The sequence below is a fragment of the Peromyscus leucopus genome, chromosome X, assembly GCF_004664715.2.
Source record: "Peromyscus leucopus breed LL Stock chromosome X, UCI_PerLeu_2.1, whole genome shotgun sequence".
NCBI lineage: Eukaryota > Metazoa > Chordata > Mammalia > Rodentia > Cricetidae > Peromyscus > Peromyscus leucopus.
The window spans coordinates 34,042,292-34,065,087 of NC_051083.1; the positions used below are offsets into that span (position 1 = coordinate 34,042,292).

Consider the following 22,796-nt stretch of genomic DNA (forward strand, 5'->3'; position numbering starts at 1 on the left):
TTTTAAATTACAGCTTTATTAAGAGGAAACACAGATTTATTTATAGAGAACACTGATGGTTTCTAATGATGTTCAGGGCTGCATTATGCTATTCACTGCAGCCCACATTCGGACAGCTTCCATTGTCTGAATCCCTAACAAAAACATTCTGGTACAAACACTGTCCTCCTTGATACAAAGCAATGGAATCCTACAAAAGCAGCCCTGGAAAAAAGCCACTGCCTCTGAAATATCCTTTTCTCCTTGACTCTTCCATCTGAAAATGGCATTTCTGCCTTTGAGGTTAAAGACATTCTGCTTAAAAATCTGCTTTTCCCTTGGCTTCTGTGAGGTTGCAAGATCCTTTTTTTCTCCTTGAATGTGGATTTTTGTGGGGATTTGGTCTTCACCCCCAGGTGCATGTTATCTTTTTAAATCTTTGTGTTGTGTCAGGGTGGTATGTGTGTGTACTGTGTATGTACATGCACACATATGCAAGTATTCAGGTGGGTGCTCAAATTGCATGCCTGGGTGCACATGTGAAGGTCAGAGGAGCGCCTTGGGTGCTGGTCCTTGCCTTCCACCTTGTTTGAGTCAGGCTCTCCCGTAGATCCCCGCTGTGTCTACAAGAGCAGCTTCAGCTTCAGGGGAGCCTCCTGTGTTCACTTCCCATCTTGCTGGAGGAGCCCTAGGCTTACAGATGCTTGCTCCTATGTCCATTAGATGGGTTTACTCAGGTCTTTACTGAGAGACATTTCTCCAGGACCCCCTTTAAATCTTCTGCATCCCTCTCTTTTCTTTATGGTAAATTTAGACTCTATCTTCCTAACCCGGGAGACACCTCTAAGCAAATGATTTTTAATATAAACATTTCTATGTTTTTACAGTCCACTAAGTATTTTGATATAATTGTGGAACACAAGATAAGGAAGTCAGTGGAGATGCTAGGTAAGGAAGGGAAGCCACCCAGGACAGAAGCAACAGCTCCAGCACTCCAATTCAGGCTTATAGTCACAAGTCCCACATTCTCCTCCCCTGGCAGTGCTTATGAGAAACTCTTAACATCTAACTCCAATCCCTGTCCGTCTCTAAATCCCTGAGCCTTCACTTTGAGACTCCATCCAGCACTGACATGGGGTGTCTGGACAAATATCTAAGTCAGTGTTCTTAACTAAACCCAACTAACTTATTGGTATCTAGCTTTCCTTTATCTGATTGGTCCCATAAAGCTCTTCAGCATTTAGTATACAAATTTTGAGGTTTGATACCTCACTTCAATGTTGCTATCAATGGCTTCCACTGTCTCTAGAATAAATTACAAATCCATCCCCCTTAAACTCAGTTTGATCCCTACTTACATTTCTAAGTCACTTTCTCTGCTCAGCACAGACTTCCTACTATAGTCAGGCTGGTCTATCTTTGCCAAGCTTTCTCTGTGTGATTTCCCTGCCTGCTCCCACCTCTGCCTAAGCAGATCCAAGATGCAGCTAAGTCTGTGCTCTTATGTGGAGCATGTCCCAGCACTCTAGCACTCAGGAACATCCTGATCAGTATCATGTCCTACTACTTAGTTGTCACATCCTCACACCTTCAGGGCCATTTGTTATCTTGTATCTTATGGATCCACAGAAGCAGACCTGTGTGCGAGGGCGTTTGGGCAGTGGATACCCCAGTATTTTCTGGTTGATGGCATAGCTGCTCATCAGCAGTTCTTGAAATTCAAATAATCTATACACTAGGTTGTTAACGTATGCAATGTTACTCTTCTGGGATTAATGTCTTCTTGGCAAAATGAAAGAAAACCCCTCAGCACCATCTCTCTGGGTTCCCAAACACATACGACTGGGACTTAGTTTCCACAGTATGAGAAGTACTTGAAGGAATTCTTCTCCCATTGATGCCACCAGTATTTCCAAACTAGTTGGTCAGACTAGAAAACATGCTGGTCATACTTTGGCAATAGCCACCCTAGACAACTCCAGACTGAAAGAAAACAAGGGTCAAAGACTAGTGCTCTTAGAAAAGCAACACGTATAGCACTGTGTATCCTAGAGACAGAAAGACATCTCCCTTTCCTGTGTGAGGTCCCATGACCCTTATCAGTATTTCACCAATCAGTTGCTCTGCCTGAAAACAGAGACTGAATACCAAAGCACAGTGAGAGAAGTGTAACTTAATCCAGCTCTTCCCTTCAGCCACTCACTGCTCGACTCTTTCCTGCTCTGTCACTCAATCAAAACTTGTAGCTGGCCAGTTTTAACTGTCAGGTTATGCTTCATGACGGAGTCTCAAAGGCTGGCTGAGGATATAAACCAGCTTCTGGAAGCAGCACAAGCATTTTTGGTATTTACAGTCACAACCAAGCACCCTGCACACAAGGCCTCACAAGGTCAGGCCAGAGACTCCAGGTCAGCAGTTTGCAAAGATGTGATTTGATTGGCGGATTCAGAAGAAAACGGTATCCAACCTGGGGGGTCACATCAGGCAGAGCAGAAGACTGCTAATGTCAAGCATTCTGCTGCACTGGAAGGCCTGCCAACTGTTGGGCAGTTGTTTCTAAATTAAGTGGCCAACACAGATGATTCTGGAAATCTATCTATGTCAAATCAATCCCACTAATAACTGCCAGATGTTGGGGGTGAGAAGCTTGGAGGAAGGTAGGCATGATTAGAAATGAGCAACACAGCCTGAAATGGTGGTATATGCCTGTAATCCTAGGATTTGGGAGGTGAAGGCAGGGGTATGTTGAGTTTGACACCAGTCTGGACTCTATATTACAATAAGTTCTAGGCTACTCCAGTGTGATGGTTAGTTTTAATTGTCAACTTAACAAAATTTAGAATCTCCTGGGAAGAGTGTCTCAATGAAGGACTGTTTAGATCAGGTAGTCTTGTGGGCATATCTATGGGGTATTATCTTGACTATACTAATTGAGGTGGCAAAATTCACCCACTGTGGGTGGCACCAATTCCTAGGCAAGAGATCCTGAACTGTATTATCGTGGAGAACACAAGCTAAATATAAGTATGCATGCATTTATTCTCTCTGCTCTTGAATATGATTAGCTGCTTCATGTTCCTTGTGGCCTTGGCTTCCCCAAACTGATGGACTGTAGCCTGGCATTGTGACCTAAAAATAAACCCTTCTCCCTTAAGTTGCTTTTTTTGCCAGGGTATTTTATCATAGCAACGGGAAAGGAAACTAGGACACCTGGGCTATATAAGGAGACCCAGCCTAAAAAGAAAAGCAAAAGAAAACCAAACCCCAGAAATGCTGAAATGAAACAAAGCAAAACAAATAAACAACAAAAAACAAAAACCAGAGGAAAGAAAAAAGAAGTGAGCAACACGAGGAATTCTGGTAGTGACAGAGATATTATGAACCTTGACTGTTAGCAGATACGCACAAAATAAAAATTGCAGAGCAACTTATATATACACAATACCAGTAAAACTGGGCAAACCTGAACAAGACTAATGAGTTGCAACACATCAATGTCAGTATAGCACTATAGTTTTGAGAGATGTTACCATGGGATGTGGAGGAGGAAAATGTGTATCATTTCTAGAATCTGTCTGTGAATCTATAATGAACTCACAAGCAAACATTAATTAAAATAAGGGCAATTTCAAAATGTAGCTTTCTAAAGTAGAGTGCAAGAGAATGCTACCTTATGACAATAGATACAAATAAAAAGACCCTACACTTAAAATAAGATCTGGACTTAAGACTTGGCATCCTAAAAGGGTTATTACCCAGACCACACTGCCAGTCACCTCACATCCATCCAGATACACCCCAAAAGGACGTTGACTTTTGTTTACTCAGACCTTAGCAGTCCTTTCCCATTTATCACACAGTGCTGGTTTGACCTTGGGAAAGAAAATTCCTCATGTTTGTGCTAAGCGGCAATTATCATACACAAAAAAGCTCATTTTAACCTCGAAGTCAAAGTACTTAGTGCCACTTCTACAGTGAGCCCTGACATTTTGCATTTTTACCCTTTTCTAGGCTAGATAAACATGAACTAACTAAGCATCTACTTCTACAAAAATTTTCACACATCATTTCTCTTCACTAGAACTTACAAGGAATTTTGTGAAGGCCAGGGAGGCTAAAAACCTCAGGCATTTTTTTTTCTTTAGGTAGAAATCGCCATCACTTACTTTCCTTGTGAATCAGGGCCACCTAAAACCCAGCAAAGGCTGACAGCCTGGCATTTCAGTGGTCACAACGGAGCCCATCCCATTGCTTGAAGAGGCACGCTAGGCCCTCTAGTTCTTTTCTAACTCTGCAAAGAGAAGCAGAACAGTGTCTTCACTCACCAATGTCATTGCTGCGGTCTGAGAGGTCCTTGTCCAGGATGCCAGAGAGTGCGCTGCCCGCCAAGTCAATCTTTGGACTGTCACCCCTACATTAAGAACACAAGTCCAGACATTTAATAATCAGTGTGTCCTTGTCATTTTGTCCACATTCTTGCTGCACACACATTACAGAGGGTGCTGTGTGTGGGGCTGGTACCTGCAGAAGGAGCCAAAGGGAGGTAGTGAGAGCCAATGAGCTGTCCAGCCACATGGGCTGTGGTGTAAACTGGCCAGCAGACTGGATGTCCCTCTGTTCTGTACATATTTTCTAAGATGGCTATTTTAATAATGACCCTCTGCCAATGCATTTCTAGCCACAAACCCTCCCACTGTCTCCACAGGATGCAACACAGGCCTGTTCTTGCCCCAAGGCCAAATAAGCACTGGCAAACTGGCAGCTTCCCTTTTAAGGAACACAGGATTTAGCCAATGCTTCTTGTCAAAGGTTAGCTACTTTTAACCTTGAGAAAAGGTTCTCTGGCCTGGGGCTGAGGCATCAGCCAGGCTGTTGACAGGCATAAGGTGTCAAGTTGAGATCTGGCAGTCTGAAGGCTGGCACTGGGGTACAAGTCTATAAAATTAGATACCTTCGGAGTGGTCATGCCCTACCCCCACTCTATGCTCGTTACGACACGAGCGTCTTCTCTCAGAATCTGGGTTGGAAGAAGCCCACACGTGGGATGGGAATAAGTCTCCAAGATTAGGAAAGAAACACAGTTTCTTTGTAGACTAGCCTGAGATTCCTCCATATCACTCCCAAAAGGCAGCTCTTTGGCCCCGTTAGGGAGATGAGCCCCAGATAAAGTTATCTAAGGGCTGAACCTCCCCATGAAATGAGAGTGAGAGCTGAGCAGTTGTTCCTTTCAAAGCAACAGAGATAGTCCATCTCACAGCCTTAGCAAGTTCCCATGGCCTGAAGTGAAAATACACCAGGAACAGATTGACTCCCCCACATATCTGTCTGATGCCTCCTCTGATGGGAGGATGAAGAGGGCCAAGGTGGGAAGTACCTACTCTGGAAAGACTCATGATCTGAACGGGACAGACACACAGACCACCATAGGTCCACAAGGCATGATGACTGCATGCCACAGTCCTGTGTAGGGCAGCGGAATTCTACAGGGCACATGGAACATGGAGTACTACACGTGGGCCTTGGGGAAATAAAAAGACATACTTCATAAGAGGCAGGACTGTACCCTGGGAAGATGGCTCAGTGAGTTAAAGCTCTTACCACACAAGCCCGGGGGCCTGAGTTCGAAATTTACAAACCCACATAATGCCAGACCCAGTAGTACACATCTGTAATTGCAATGCTCCTAAGGTACGATAGGAGGATTGAGACAGAATTCCTTAGACGTCTGTGAGCCAGCTGAACTCAGCAAAGACAGTGATGGCTGGCTGGAAGGGGGCATAGAAACAGGAAAGGGAAAGGAAGAGGACAGGAAAAAAGGAGAGGAGGGTAGGACTGAGCAGAGAAGCAAGTGCATATGAGGGTATATCCACATGACCAAGGGTCCCAGGACGAAAGCTAAAGTCCCCAGAGAGAAGCCAGAGGAGACAAACTGGCAAGATTAGCATGGGCCAGGATGTACTGGGCTATGTATGTATGTCTGTGTGCCTTTGTGTGTACGTGTAAGCTTCTAAATACAAGCTGCCGAAATCATTCAGTATTGTTTATATGTGCTTAGGGCTGAACTCCTGGGATTGGCTAACTTATCAGGGGGCTCATCCCTGGAGAAGACTGATTTGCTTTCTCTCAGCAAACATCTTCTTCTAGGAGTGAAGCCTCAGGAGAATTCTCTAATACACATTGGCATGTCAGCAGGTCTATGGAGAAGGACTCTCAGAAGGAGGTATACCTCTCTTGTCTCAAGGAAACGCCCAACTCTTTCACATATTTCTCACTAGGGGACAGATAGGTAAGTACTGGTATCCTATTCCCTCTTCTGCTGGGCCTTCACTAAGTGTAACATGTCATAAAGCCTGTTCTAGAATGTGCATTATGAGCCGGGTGGTGGCGCATGCCTTAAATCCCAGCACTTGAGAGGCAGAGGCAGGCAGATCTCTGTGAGTTTGAGGCCAGTCTGGTCTACGAAGTGAGTTCCAGGACAGCCAGAGCTGTTACACAGAGAAACCCTGCTGGGGATGCTGTGAATGTGTTGCTCTGATTGATTGATAAATAAAACACTGATTGGCCAGTAGCCAGGCAGGAAGTATAGTGTAGGTAAACAGAGAAGAGAAATCTGGGAACAGGAAGGCTGAGTCAGGAGTCACCAGCCAGAGACAGAGGAAGCATGATATAAAAATACCGGTAAGCCACAAGCCATGTGGCAACTTATAGATTGATAAAAATGGGTTAATTTAAGATATAAAAACTGGATAACAAGAAGCCTGAGCCATTAGGCCAAACAGTTTAAATAATATAAACGTCTGCATCTTTATTTGGGTCTGAGTGGCTGCGGGCCTGAGTGGGACTGGAGATAACTCCAGCGAAAAACCAATATATATATATATGCGCATTATGAAATTTGCTGGATCATTCACAGCTAGGTTGAAACAGAAGTCCAGGAAGAATATGATCTACTGTAAAGCTTGGGAGGGGAAATAGTTTCACAGATGGGCTGGGCCTTTTTTTTACTATCTCATCCAACATCCTAAGGCTTTGGAGTCCCCAAGCTAGGGTCCATCTCAGACTCTTTCTATACCCATCAACCAAAATTCAGAGCCCTCAATCACTGCCTCAGGCAGATACCAAGCCATTTGGTGTGGTAGGATGTGTGTGTGTGTGGGGGCAGGGGGTATTTAAAAACTTCTGATATGTGAGCCTCAGCATCAACTCATTTGAAGGTAACTTCCATGAATCAACATCAAAGTCAACTTTCCACAAGTTCTACACACACAGATTCAACTAACTGTGGATTGTACAATTCAATACTAAAATTACAATGACCAGAGTTAGGTGTTTCTCAAAAGAGGATCTACACATGGACAGACAATAGGTACATAAAAACTGGTTCAGCATCACTAATAATCAGAGTAATGTCCATCACAACCACAGTGATGTGTCACCTTACACTGCTTAGAATTACTAGTACCAAAAAGAAAAATAAACTTAGCTGGCAATAGTAAGTAGTGCATGCCTATAATTTCAGTACCTTAGAGGTGGAGGCAGGAGGATTACAAGCCTGAGATCAGCCAAGGATACATAATTGAAGCAGGAAGATTACAAAATTTAGTACAGCCTGGCTACATAGTGAGAGCTCCCTGCCTCTGGGGAAACAAACAAACAAACATAGGTGCTGAAAGATGGGTCAGTGGGTAAAAGGCACTTGAAATCCTAGTAACCTGAGCTCAATCCCTGGAAACCACATAAACGTGGAAGTAAAAACCAACTCCATAAAACTGACCTTTGACCTCGACACACCCCCACAGAAATATTTTTAAAAGAAGAAAATTTAACACCAATTTCAAAGAAACAGAAAACTGAACAGTGATTACCAAAGCCCGGTGAGGCTATAGAGAAAAGAGAAATAGGAAGATAATTAACAAATCAAGGGCCACAGATAGACATAGGAATAACTTGCAATGCTCTATAGGATGACTAGAAACTGTGGTCAGCAGCAATAGATTAAATATTTCAAAACAGCTAGTAGGGTTTTGAATATGCCCAACATTAAGAAAGAATAAATATCTGAGGTGAAAGATATGCGAATTATCCTGATAGGATCAACATGCACTATATGTGTGTATTGAAATGGCACACTATACCTACAAATGCATACAGTGAACTATTTTCCAATGAAAAATAAAAACGTTTGTGCCGGGGATATAGTGTTACAGTAGAGTTCTTGCCTAGCACATATGAAGTCCTGAGTTCAATGGATACTACTGCAATAAATAGAGCTGTACTTTTAAAAAAAAATGAGGGGGCTGGAAAGATGGTTAAGAGATTGTATTGCTCTGGCAGAAGACCTGAGTTCAATCCCCAGCACCCATGCTGGATGGCTCATGACCATCTGTGACACAAGCACCAGGGAATCTGACACCATCTTCTAGTCTCCTTCAGGCATGCAAGCAGGCACATATTCTGGTTTGCAGGTACACAGTTTAAAAAAGTTTAAAATAAAAATAAATGAAAATACTTAGGGGAAAGTTACATGTTGATCACAGATTTTTCTTGTGAGCATTCCTTAAAGAGTACAGTGTAACATCATAGCATGATTTTTACACTGAAGCATTATTATAAGTAATAAAGGTGATTCAAAGTACAGAGGAGCACTGAATACGCTATATACAAATATTATACTACTGTATTTGAAGGATTTGAGTGTGCTTGGCTTTTGGTATTCTGGAAGGGAAGCTTCTGAAAGCCATCAAAAGGCAGGATGGTTTGACATCCTGGTGGGTAGCTGAAGAGCACATCAGAGGGGCTGTTGGTGAGGAGGAGGAGGTTTGCTTCTGAATTAATCACATGTTCCTCAAAACTTGGCTGCTTAAGAACACGTGGTTTCATGATGTATCTCAGTTACTGTCAATCTTGGAGCTGCTGTGGACTTCTTTGAGTTAACAGCTGGAAGGCTCTTATCAAATGAGAGCCTATTTCAAGGGCTAGAATGACTCCATTGCCCATTATTGTGCTCAGGATATCTTGCTACTGTTCTACTCTTATTTCCCTGTTATTGTATGACTCAACTATTTTATTCTTTTACATGTATTTGTTTTTCTTTCGGATATAGTGTTTTAGCCTTTTAGTTTATTTTACATATTTGTGTGGGGCATGTATGCATGCATTTGAGTGTTTGTGGTATGCATTCATGTGCCTGTGGAGGCCAGAGGCTGATACTGGGTATCCTCCCTGATCACCCTCTGTTTGTTTATCTATTTATTCATTCATATATTTACTTGGAGACAGGGTCACACTATGTAGCCCTGGCTGGCCTCGAACTCACAGAGAAGTACTTGTCCCTGCCTCCTGAATGCTAGGATTAAAGGTATGTATTACCATGCCCAGCACCTCACACTGAACCTGGAGCTCATCAATTCACCTAGACTGGTTGGCTCCAGAGATTCACCTGTTTCTGTCTGCCTAGCAGCGGGGTTACAAATGTGTCCAGCACCGCTCAGGTTTTCCATGGGTGCTGGGGATCTGAATTCAGGCCCTTTTGCTTGCACAGCAGGCACTTTACTGCATAAGCAATCACCCCAGGCTTTTAGCCTTTTACTCTTAAAAGTATTTTTGACAGAAAGGTATAACATTTCTTATCACATTATTACCAATCAAAACCAGTTGTTCTCAAATTCTCAGACTTTTGTCCTCTCCTAGGCCTCCAAATCTCCACGTCTCCATCAAGGTTTAGAATGATGTCTCTTCCTTCTCTACTAGAGCAAACGTAACTCACCCTTTAGCATTCAAAGACTCAGTTCTTGTTTCTTTTTCTCTTGGTTCTTTCACAGCACCCCTCTCTTCCTGTTCTTGTCACAATATTTGATACTTATGTGTATACCTAGTGATCCCTACTTATTCTGCAAAAGAGAATTTTAAAACTATTTCTTTGTACTATATGTGTATGTGTGTATATTTGTGAGAGTGGCTTCTGGGTGTATGGGGGTGCCCATAGAGGCCAGAAGAGGGTGTTAGAGTTCCTGGAGCTAGAGTGACAGGCAGTTCTAAACTGTCTGACTTGAGTGCTTGGATTTAAACTTAGGTCCTTTGGAAGAGCAGCAAGTGGTCTTAAGCCAGCTCTCCAGGTCATGCAGAAGAGAATCTTTTCTTCTATAACTATGATAAGCTAAATGTCTGTTGTTTACACTACTCAGCCTGTGGTCGTTTGTTATGATAGCCTGAGCAAATGAATACAGCATTAGGCCCAAAGAATGGAACACATTCCAGCACGAGAGGCATCAATGGAGAACTTTAGCTGTAAAGGGTATTTTGGGTTCACAACTGCTATAAATACAGAGCATAATACAAATGAAAAATACAATCGTAAATAACATGGCTACTAGAGGCTCCAGCCCTAATTTTAGGACCTCTGTTCTGATGGCATTTGATAAAAGAAAAAATAATATTATATTTCAGTTGTCAGGGTGGCTTCCTATCGAATGGCATTTGGTGTGACCTGTAGTGACCCCATGCCAGGGAGGGCTTCTACCCAAGGGATAGTTCCATGCTTCTGGGACTCATCTGAAGGCTCTACAGGCTGAAGCAGGAGGAAGCACCCTGAAGAAGTAGGAACTAACCATTGCCAAGTGACTCTCCCCTAGATTCTAGAACATGGGCCACACTAGTATAAGGAGGCTGGGATATTGGCTCTTCTCTCTAACTGAGCTCTCTGCTCTCTCATGCCAAGAGCTAGACACAGGTTTCAGTTGAAATGCTCTTCTATGTAGAGCTAGAAGCAAGCCTATTTTGAAAACACAGTAGGTGTAGTTTAAAAAAAGTTCTGATCCTTCCAAGTAGGGAAGCTGCAGCTGGTGTTTTGACAGTGTTCAGACTGTGGGTGTGTAAGCATTTTACAATGTCTATTTGTAAATGCCTTTCACTATATTTATAGCCTCTTTACAACAATGCTAATGAATTTCAGTTCTGAAAAATAGCAGAATTTCTGAAATTTACTGAAGCACATGTCTATAGTGGATAATACCCAATGAGGATGCAGCTCTTGATGGTCTCCATTCTACCACAGTCTCTTCACTACAAGGCTACCATTTTTTTCCAGAAAGGATGTTATTGAACTCTAAAGAAGAGAAAAGAGCTCATCCTTTCATCATTTACTGGCTCCTGCCAGAGTTTTTCCTCTGTTGGGTTTCTATACCCACAACAATTAAAATAAAAAGAACACAGGAGAAGGCTGGCTATGAATAGCACCATCTATCCAAAGACAGCAGGAACAAGGCTGCCCAGACTCACACTCCCTCCTTCTAAGGGATCATTGTGGAAGAGGGTACAGAAAGATTGTGAGAGCCAGAGGTGGTGGATGAGTACAAGGAAACTGTTTTCCTGGCATAGCAGAGCAGGTACACATGCGAATTCACAGCTGTTGTGATACTATGCACAAAACTCAAGTCAAACCAAATCCCAGCAAGGAGGGGTAGGTGGACATGAAGACCTAACCCTAGCTGTGCAGCTATTGGCATGAGATAGCTTCTGGGAGAGGAAGAGTCAGTTTTCTCTAAGAGTGTGGCCTCTGCTAGCACCACAAAATGGACTTAATGTATTTAAAAAAAACACAGGGCACAAAATTTGGTGGATAGAGAAAAGAGGTGGATCTGAGAGGAGTTGATGAGGGAAGTGAATATAATCAAAACACACTGTACAAAATTCTCAAAGGACTAATAAAAATAAAAAGAAATATGAAACTAAATAAAGAAGTGTAAATTTGAAATCAAAGTGATTCTGTTTCCACATATTTTCTCTTAGAAGTTTTAGTTTGACACTTGCATGATGGGTAACTAGACATCATAGAATTCCCCTTGCTTTCCTGAACAAGGAAGCTAAATCACAGAAAAGGGTCTGAACAGTCCCAACAGGGAGAAATAGATCCTAAGATCCCATGAAAATAACAGCAGCAGCTACTGCTTGCTCAAGGACCATCGCCCATTAGGTACTGCGCTAAAGTCCTTCATGTATGGAGTACTCCACCCTCACAATCTCCCATGGAGCTATTCACTATGCCCTGGGGGATCCCTTGCAGAGGTAGGGTGGTCAACTCCACTACTAAGAATGCGGCAGCTTCCAGTTTTCAATCCCTCTAGAGAAAGTCTTGGCTGCAGAGAGCCTCCTTAGCCGACATGGGAAAACTCAACTGGACAATTCTAGCTACAAAGCTCCTTGTGGATCTCAGAGGTGCTTGTTGACCTACCATCACAAATTAACTTACCCTCTGCCCACTCCTGCTTCTATGGGCATGGAGCCCTATAACACCTCCTCCCATTCTGCTGGCACAGTCTGATTCCTGAGGAACTGCCCCACGACATCTTGCTTTTCATTATAGAGTGAAAGAAACTGAGGCTAAGTGAGGCTAAGTCATTTGCTAATGAAGTCACAAAAGCATTCAAGTGACAGGCTCTAGATATGAACTTACTAAGTCTAATTGCATCAAGACAGAGCTTTGGCAAGTCAAATCACAGAGATCCGCCTGACTGTTAAAGTGCACTTACCCAAGATCACTTCTTTAAGCTGACTTGTTTATTCACTCATTCATTAATTTATTTAGACACAGGATTTCATGTATCCCAGGTTGGTCTAGAACTTTCTATATAGCCAAGAATGACCTTGAACTTCTGGATTTCTTGTCTCCACTGAAGCTGCTTTATTATTCAGCTGCTTGGCCTTCCAGGCAGAGGATCTTCTGGCGATTGATACCAGGCTGTGTGTTACACTAGCTCACTTCCAGCTGGGTAAATAATTTTTGCTTCCCAAGTTAAAGAAGTGCCAATAAACAACAACAACAACAACAACAAAAAACATGCATCCAGTGTGACCCCTTCATCCCACTTGGACTTGAGACAGACAACACAGGGTTCACACATAGAGAAGAATGTGGAAGACACACAACACTGTGCAACCCTTGAGAACATGAACTCAGCCAGTGGCATGGCCTAATTTAGCTCAAGCTGGGACAGTTAAGCCAAGACATGTGGGATGGAAACGGTGTTGAAGTATGCGAGGAGCCAAAGGAAGCACACTAACAAATTTATGATAGCACTACCAGCATCATGACAGAAAACCAAGCAGCCACCAATCTTTTGGAGCTACATGGGGATGATGCAAGCAAGAGCAACTCCTACAGAATAAGATTCCAAGTCTATATGGTGATTTCATTAGCAGCCCCTTTCCCTCAAAATGATGTGCTACATAATGCAAATCTTTCAGCTTTAGATGTCTAAAAAAAAGCAAGGGGTAGGGGCAGAGTTGAGAAGCAATGGAAAAGAAAATGTTACAAGCCCTAGTTCCCATGTGCGGGCAACCATTAAGGCACACAGGATGAGTCTGCTAGTTGTCACCACCTCTCATTCTACCTTCATAGAATGGTTACACATGTCAAAAGGGAGATCACAGAGAAAGTGTTTGCGTTTGCATTGCTCTGTCTTCTTTCATTCTCCCAACCAGGCAATCTTACTCATTATCTCTTTGTAGTGCAAAACACAGAGAAACTCCTTGCTCATCCCAATAACTTCGCAATCCAGTGATACTCCCAAGATGCAAAAGCTAAGGGCAATGCACTGGTTGGTTTATCTCAACTTGACACAAACCTAGACATATCTGGGAAGAGGGAATCTCAACCAAGGAATTGCCTTCATCAGATTGGCCTAAAGGCAAATCTGTGGAGGCATTTCCTTGATTAATGATTGATTGGAGTTGGGGGGGGGGCAGCTCACTATAGGTAGTGCCACCTGTGGGCAGGTAGTCCTGGATTCTATAGAAAGGAAGATGAGCAAGCCATGGGAAGCAAGCCAGTAAGCAGCAATTCTCCATGGTCTCTGCAACAATGGTCTTTGCCTTCAGGTTCTGCCTTGGCTTCCTTTCTTCGTGAACTGTAACCTTTAAGGCAAATAAACCCTTTCTTCTTCAACTTGACTTTGTTCAGTGTTATATCATAGCAATAGAAAGCAAGCTGGGATGGCAGGTGAACTCATTTTGCCAACCCTCCTGGATACCTGGTTAATATCTCAGACATCAGCTTTGACTGGGAATGTTGGGCAGGGACCACCCAGCTCAATTTCCCACTTTGTGATAGGCCTCTGCTTGTAGGTCCTGTGTGCTCAGAGGGTGGAATGGGTGTGTACAAGGTCAGGAAGCTGATTGATAGCAGAGCAGGAACCAGATGGGAGACTGATGCTTAGCTTTGTCTTTTTCTATTGTACTTGAGATGGCAATAATACAAAGGAGCCTCCACATTCACATATTTTACTCTTCATGGGATTTTTCTTTTAGATTAGTAACTGAAAGGGGACTTACAACATGTATGAAGACAGAAAATGTGGAGTGCATCCTTCAGGAGCATTCTGCCCCACAATATAGCAAGCCCTGGAGGCGGGCCCTTCCATCATTATTCATTACTTGAAAGGGCTTTCTGTTCTTTCCCAGAAAAATGCCATGCTGAGATCTTGGAGTCTCCACATAACCATCTTATAGACAAAACATGTCCCAGGCATAGCAGACTTTAGGATTGAAAAAGTAGTCCCAGTGAATTATGGGACAGCCCAAGTAATGCCAAGGACACAAGAACCAAGAACCAGAGTGATTTCCCTGGCATCTCTCTCCTTGCAATGCATGTCTTCACCCAGATGAACACAAGCTCTGCTCTTTATAGAAGGTGAAGGCATGCTGGAAAGTGATAGGACATTTCTCACTCAATTTCTCTCCTAATCTCTATTCTTTGTCCAGACTCTGTAAGGACATGGAAGCAGGCCTCCCTCCAGAGCCCAGCAAGCCCAGAAGGGCAAAAGAATGATGTCAGCAGCAGATTTCATCTCTAATTCCCCATCTTGGTGTTTCGAAAGCAAGCAAGGGGCCAGCTCCTTGTCAGTGTCAGGACTGTGCAACTGTGAGGACAGTTTGTAGGGTGCCACTTAGAGGAAGAGCATTGAAAAGAAAGGAGCTGTAGGAAAAGCAGGCCAGAAACCAAAGGCACTGTGAGGTGCGGAGGCCTCCAGTGTTTCACTGCCCGATTCTGGCCACCTAGTGGCAGGAAAATCAATGTGGCCCAGTCAGGGCTAAACCCTGTCACTATTGCTGGATTTTGCTACAGCAAATAAATTTCACTGTGTGTGTGGGTGGAAGGAGAGACGAGTGCATATACAAATGAAATTTGCTCAGCACATAATGTAGACACACCCACAGAGTGAGAGGCTTCCCTTGAACCTGCTGGCACTCCTCCGCATCAGGCATTCACTGTCCTCCCTCCATTCCCAGCCTCCTCCTCCCGACACTGTCACTGTTTCTAGGGGATGTTATGTGTGCCTCTACTCCCTCGGGGCCTTCTGATCTGCTGTCCATGGAGGTACACGTTTCGACCTCCTCAGCGGTTCCAGAACATGACCTGCTTCCCACTATATGGGAAAACTCTTCCATTGAAGTCATTCAAGGGAGGGGAAAATGCAAACAGATCTGGTGATCTCTCTGAAGTTTTCATGCTAGGCGTTAGGGTCTAACATACAGCGGCTTGTTTAAACTCTCTACACAAAGCTGGAGAGATGGTTTCGAAGTTAAGAGCACTAGAGCACCTGGGGTCCAATCCCAGCACCCATAGTGAGGATGACAACGTTCTGTAACTTCAGTCCCAGGGGATCCAACGCCCTCTTCTGGCTTCTGTAGTCATTGCACACACATGGTGCACAGACATATGTGCAGGCAAAACGCTCATACACATACAATTAAAAATAAAAGGCCGGGCGGTGGTGGCGCATGCCTTTAATCCCAGCACTCGGGAGGCAGAGGCAGGTGGATCTCTGTGAGTTCGAGGCCAGCCTGGGCTACCAAGTGAGCTCCAGGAAAGGCGCAAAGCTACACAGAGAAACCCTGTCTCGAAAAACCAAAAAAAAAAAAAAATAAATAAATAAAAATAAAAATAAAAATAAAAAAAAATAAAAAATAAAAACCCCTCTCCATACCTCACCACAGGAACTTGGCGAGGAAAGGGTCTAGTTCCTCTTACAGCTTTTAGTACGTCTTTCAGGGACATCGGAGCAGGAGCCTGGCCACAAAAACTGAAGCAGAAGCTGTAGAGGAGTGCTGCTGACTGGTTTGCTCCCCACGGCTTGTTCATCTCCCTTTCTTGTACCACCTAGGACTAATTGCCAGGGGTGGCACAGTGCACAGAAAGCTGGTCCTCCCGCCTCCATCATCAAACAAGAAAATGTGCCACAGGCCAGTCTGGTGGGAACATTTTCTCCATTTAGGTTCCCTGTTTTCAAGTGATTCTAGTTTGTGTCACATTGACATAAAACTAGCCAGCATACCCACCCCCACAAACACACATGCAGACACATAATTAAAATTAACTGAAAAATAAAATTGTAAGAGATATGCCTTCATCCCAACTTGTAGAAAAGAAGGAAAGTAGTAAAAGAGCTATGTAAGGCATCGTTACAAATTTTCAAAGGAAAGCTCTTAAGTGATTCGAAGTCCAAATGATGACCTAAGCATCCTGGTGCACATCTTGCAGGCCAATGCACAGAACTCTTCCAGGTCCTCACTCACTAGTCTTTCTTCTTAACCAATAGGTAGATTCACTTATACCTATTGGTTCACTTATACCAAAAAGGGTCTTCTTGATGCTTTCCCTTCGTAGACACAGAGGCTATACACCCCATACCAATCAGTACCTAGAAGTTATTCCCTGCCAAGTTGTAACCCAGGTGCATAAGCAACCAGGATGCCTTAGTTGATCTGACAAAAAAAAAACCCTTTGTGATGGTTAAGTCTGTCTCAAGAGATATAACTACCATCCTCTAAGCACTCAGTTTACCTCTGGTACATAAATGTTTACTTAACGTTTGCCTCAACTGAAAATGTCTCAAAGCCCATCAATCACTTATGCTCCTGCAATCACTATAAGTAGGGGAAGATGCAACTCCACTGCACTGCTCTATCTTGTGCTACAATCCTCTCAGCAAAGCTTCTGGTCCTTCACAGGAAGAACAGAGTGTTACGATTTGAGTATGCCATGTACCCCGCAGGCTCATGCGTTGATCAGGTCCCTACCTGACATTGCTATTTTGGTCATGCTGTGGTCACATTAGAAGATGGAATCTACCTAGAGGAAATAGGTCACTGAAGGTGTGCCTGTGGAGGTTATTTCATATTCTCAGCCTCCTCCTGTCTTTCTGCTTCCTGTCTACTATGAAGTGAACAGCTCTCTCTTTCCACGCTCCTGTTGCTCCAATGTTCTGTCTGAGCACATGGCCCCAAACAATCATGAACTAACCCTATGAGACCATGAGTCAAAATAAGTTCTTCCTGTCTTACTCTGTTATGGTCAGATATTTGGCAACAGCAACAAAGTAACACAGGTTTGGGGGGTCAGGAGGCCCCCTGCTCACAACCCCATGGCCAGCTCCTAACATCACTTCTCTTTCACATCCCAAGCCAATGGAGAGCATCTTCTGGGAGATCTGAGCAGAGCAAGATCATACCTCTCACCATCTTTCAGAAGTCCTATCCTCTGGAGTGCACACTATCTGCTAACAAACTGCTAAGTGTTTATCACAGACTCATCAACGCCCAGAACACAGTGTTATCCATGTGGGAGGACACTAGCTTACAGAACCCTAGCCTTCTCCCTCTTCTCTTGTCATCTTCGGAAGCCTCTCCCTGTCCCTCCGTCCCTCCCCCACGATCCATCTCTAACAGTGCCTTTTCCTACCCCTGACTCCTCTAGTGCATACAATCTTCATTTGGTCGCCTGTAGCCACCCACCACCATGGCCTTGCACACTGTGCACTGTGGCTAGATTCCTCTGCAGAGCAGTCCATCTCTATGACAAGCAGCACACACTCCTGTACGCCCCTTTCAGCTCTCAATGTTGCCCACTTCAGCCTGGCTTGTCTGACTTCCCCCTAACGTCCCCCTGACACCTACTAGTGCTCCCCTCCCTCTCACCTGAGACCCCATGTGTATCACCTACGCCTTAGGAGACACCTGTTCTCTTCATCAGAGCACACGAGCTTGCAGCAGGCAGCAGTAGATCTCTCTTTCTCTCTCAACTCAGAGCAAAAGTCCTCCCCTAGCTTCCTCATTCTTGAGAAGAAAAAGAAAACTGATTGTGACTTAGGGTGGCTGACTTGCTGAGGACTGACAAACCTGTTTTTGTCTAACCTCTAACCGGCTTGCTTCTACCTCCCTTCCTCTGAGGGCAAACACCTGCTCTGCTCTGCTCTGCTCCTCGGGATTCGGGTTTTCTGTCTTTTACTCAAGGCAATTTCTAGAGCCTGTGTCAACCTGCTTTTCTCCATCATGTCCTTAGTTTCTTTTTTCTTTTGTTTTCCTTGTGGGCTCTTCTACAGAGTCTCGGCCTCTCTTCTCTTAGACACTTCCGAATCTATTTTTATTAAATTGGTAATAGAAACTATTAAACCTATAACCCCACATAACTAACACACACACACACACACACACACACACACACACACACACACACACACACACACTGGGGGGGGAGAGAGAGAGAGAGAGAGAGAGAGAGAGAGAGAGAGAGAGAGAGAGAGAGAGAGAGGCGCGTGTGTGTTAACTGAGATCTACTTATGTTCAAGTATCAAAACAGGGTAGACAGAATGGTCATTGGATCACCAGCATCTTTGTTAGAGGATAGGTTGCCCAGGGTGGGCAGAGTCAGCTTAATGTACCATGAAATAAGAACTGAGGGATCCCCAAGGTCCAGACTACAACTGAGGAGACACTTGTGGCCTAGGGAAATTTCCTATCATCATTCAAATTTTCTGTTTCTTTGCAATTCCCCCATTTACTTTAGGGTCTCACTGCATAGTCCTGACTGGCCTGAAACTCGGGACGCTCCCACCTCCACTTCCCAAGTGCTAGGATGACATGTGAGTCACTACTGCGTTTGGCACGCATCATTTTAAAGTTAACCCTGATGGCGGTTTTTGAAGTAGTTTTTCATATTAACATTACATATGCACTTTATAGAAATTAGAGGACCATTCTTACCAGTGCTGAGGAATGTAAACACCTGAGGAGGGCAATAGTCACTGTCACATCCTTACAGTGTGCTTCAACTTGTTTAGACCGGACACAAACTTCTTTGCTGGCGCCTTCTGATGTCCCTGAGTAGAACTCCTGAGAACTAGACAGGAACACTTGAGCTCCACCCTCCCTAAGATCCACAACAGTGTCTGGCACACAGTGGGCCCTTGATGTGCTTTTTGTCCAGTATGTGCATGTAAACACAGACTATGCTCTTCCTCCACAGAGAGCCCTTTCCTCGGAGATACTTATTCCTGTTAAAAGAGAAGGAGACCTCTTCTGCAAGTGCTACATGACGGCAGCTTGCTGGTTGCTGAAGAGTTCCAGTCTGGACACAGCAACTGAAGCTCGAATGCCTCCTTCTCCAGCAAGATCTGCCAATGAGGACTGTGTGTCCTTTTGCTTAATCATCTCTTAGCCTGGCGGCCATCTGGTCAGGTAAATCTTGGCAGAGATTTGTTTTATGCAGCACGCGGTGCCCTTTCTGCAGAGGGACACTGGCACAGGGCTGCTTGCATACAGTTGGCATAGTCCTACCACAAAATATTTGTCAGAATGAAACAACTTTGAAAACCACTATATGCCACACTTTTCTAATATAATTGCTTAGCAAGAAGTATAATGTGCATCAGGTACTGAAGGGTAGCAAGATTTTCTTTGATCTTTAGCTTTTTTGCCTCTTAAAAATCTATGGCATACTAAGCTACTCTGAATGTAAGGAACACATGCTGAAGAGCTTGTATAGAGACTGGGAAGGCACACAGAAGAGGCAAATGGAATGAAATATAAGCACTGGCACCCCCACTTAAGGAACTATGACATTCAACAAGTGTTTGTGAAATGAGCCACTACCATATGCTCGACACTGTAAGGCATGTGGCAATGACAAAACACACGCTCTCGATCTGCTTTAAATCCTATAAAGGAGTCCGGGGGTGGGTGCATCCCAAGTGGCACAGTATCGGCCCCAGCATCACACTAAACATGAGGTGTCAGGCATTTGGAGAAGAGAGCAATAGTGAGAGATATGGGAGTGCTTCCAGAGGAGGACATGCTGATTGGCACAGAGATCAAGCTGTATCAGCAGGTGCAAGAGCAGTGGTCAGAAGAGGATGGGAAAGCACCAACATCAACTTGGAAGAACTTAAACCAGTGGTTATGGGGTGTAGACTCCACCATCATCATCATTAGCAGCACCTGGGAACTATTAGAAATACAAATTCCAGGATTGGGAATATTAGTTGGTAGTTTAATTGCCTAGTATTCACAAAGCTCTGGGTTCAATTCCTAGCACCACATAAGCCAAGCATGGCAGCACATGCCTGGGATCCCAGCACTAGGAAGATATAGGCAGGACGATTAGTTCAACATCACCCTTGAATCTAAAGCATGTTTAAGGACAGCCTGGGCTATGAGACTCTGTCTCAAAAAGCAAAACAAAAATAAAAAAAACACCAAAACAAAATGAAAATTCCCAAGTCTATTATAGGTCTACTGAGTCAGAAGCATGGGATGGGTCCCACCAACCTGTTTTGGTTATGTGATTCTGGAGTCTGCTGAAGTCTGAGAGCCTCTAGTCAGGGAAGTCAATGCCTTCCTTTCAGTGGGCTAAGCCAGAACCTGGAGCTTTCCCTCTAGCTCCTTACCCCTTTGCTCAGTAGTGGCTTGGCAGCCACAGGGTGGGTAGCGGTTAGAGCATCTCCATCTTCTCACAGGCTATTCAGGTGGCACAGCAGTGTTAAAAATTTATGCTTCCCACTACTTTATATACAGATAGCCCTTATATACATCCTCCTTGGTAGCCTGCCCTCTTAAATCACAAGTAGATTTGAAAACTGGAGGCTGAGAAGAGCTAGGCAGAGGCAGGAGGGGAATGTGACCTCCTGGGCTTGCAAGTTCAGCTGGGATGACAAGCTTTCTCTAGCTTGCAAATCTGCATCTACCCCATAACCACAGGGTCAAGGGTAGCTATCAAAGACAAGCAGGTAGTGAGAATACCACTTCTCTTTTGATTAGATCATTATCAAAAGTATCAGGAATATGTTAGAACATGCTATTGAGTTTATTGAAATGTGTGGAATCCCTGAAGACCATGAGGATTTGGCAGCATGTGGCCTTGGCTGAACTCTTGCCAGCTATAAAGTGATGGGTGATCTTTCCTGCCCTACATCTTCTCTCTGTTTGGATAGCTCAGATTCTCTTCAGAAGCGCGTCTGTTTATATAACCTTTTCCTTCTGGTGTGTTAGCTTCTGGGATGAGCACACCACTGATGTGGCTGTTGTTCAAGTTATTGGGGCTTCTGAGTGGCCTCATCACGTGCAAAGAGCTCTTTACTATCTATCAGAAGAGAAGGGTATGACACACAGGGGCCTGAGCAGCACACTGGAGGTTATGATTCAATTCATTCTCACAAAGGCCATTTCACAGAGGCAGTGGTTCAACTGAACCTTGGTACAACACCTACAGAATGTTAACTCACATGCTCCGGAAATGCCCAGAGCCCTGTGCTCGGCTGGGCAGACAGCCTCCCAGACACAGACATGTCAGCGCTTTCTGATATCTCTCAGCCATCTAGGACATGAAGTAACTCTGTGTTTGGTCAGTGTCGGGGAGGGTGTTTGTTGCTCTTGTTATTGTAAGTAAATGGGCCAGGTGACAACACAGATGAGCACTGAGGAAGGACATCGTGCAAAGTGAAAACAGCCGTGCACTTTGATTCTACTTATATGAGGTACCTAAAGGTCAAAGTCATTGAGACAGGAAGTAGAATAATGGCTTCTAGGGCTACAGGGAGGGGGCAATGGTGAATTGCTGCTTAATGGGACTAGAGGTACAGTTTTACAAGAGGGGAAAAGTTCTAGAAATGATTGCACAATGATGTGAATATACTTAATTCAAACCATGCACTTAAAATAGTTAAGATGATAAATTGCACGTTATGTGGGCTCTACCACAATTTCTTTAAATTTAAGTAAACACTATTGTCTTACTGCAGTTTACACAGTTTAATAGTTGACAAGGAAAATACTGTTACTTTATAAGCATATAAACATATCTGAATAACATCGGTGAATTTCAGTATCACCCTCAATTTACAGATGATGAGAGGTAGGTTAGAAAGACAGAACCTCACAAAGCAGCCTTGGAGGTGGACTAAGATTCAAGCCTGAAGGACTGCCTGCTTTCAACACAGGAACTCAGAAGCCGCATACAATGCTTACCATGCAAACAGCTTGTAGGAACAGACTTCAGTGTGTTGGCAGAGACAGCTGAGGATCTCAAGGCCACTGACCTGCTCTGATGTATCACACCACCTTGTATTAAACATGTATGCAATAGTAGAAAGTTCTAGGTAAGAACTAGCAGAGAGAATTCAATAGTTTCTTGTCTATGTAATTCTGGAATGCACAGTACCAACTCTGATTTCATATTACTAACACATGTCTTGGACAGCCACTGACATGACACACTTGTCAGTGAAGAAGTCGCCATGTTTCCAGGCATGTCTTTGAGGGTCTTAGAGCTCAGAGACACATACCCTAGGAAGATCTGTCATGTATTCCACACCAAGCTGTGTAGTCAAGAGAGAGCCTAGGGCATAGCTCGAGGGACCACAGAATAGGCGGAGGGTTAGGAGACATAGCTTTAAGTGAGGTGTGCAAAGGGCAGTCATCTAGGGGATGAAGGAGAATATACTACCTGCATCTCCAGTCTGCAAGGCAGTTGACCTGTCCTAACAAAT

The 22,796-nt window shown here is 44.0% G+C and overlaps 1 protein-coding gene across 12 annotated transcripts in view; it reads right to left on the minus strand.

Moving 5' to 3' along the window:
• The window catches only part of Sh3kbp1 (SH3 domain containing kinase binding protein 1), a 344,717-nt gene that overhangs the window by 23,910 nt on the left and 298,011 nt on the right, over positions 1-22,796 (minus strand). For 10 of the 12 annotated variants that reach the window (XM_028873246.2, XM_028873244.2, XM_028873247.2 and 7 more), the window contains one exon: positions 4,305-4,390. In XM_028873246.2, coding sequence (XP_028729079.1) covers positions 4,305-4,390 — 86 coding nt within the window. Of the gene's footprint in view, positions 1-4,067; positions 4,091-4,145; positions 4,273-4,304; positions 4,391-22,796 lie in introns of those variants that run through there. The other 2 variants (XM_028873252.2, XM_028873251.2) reach the window with 2 other exon arrangements.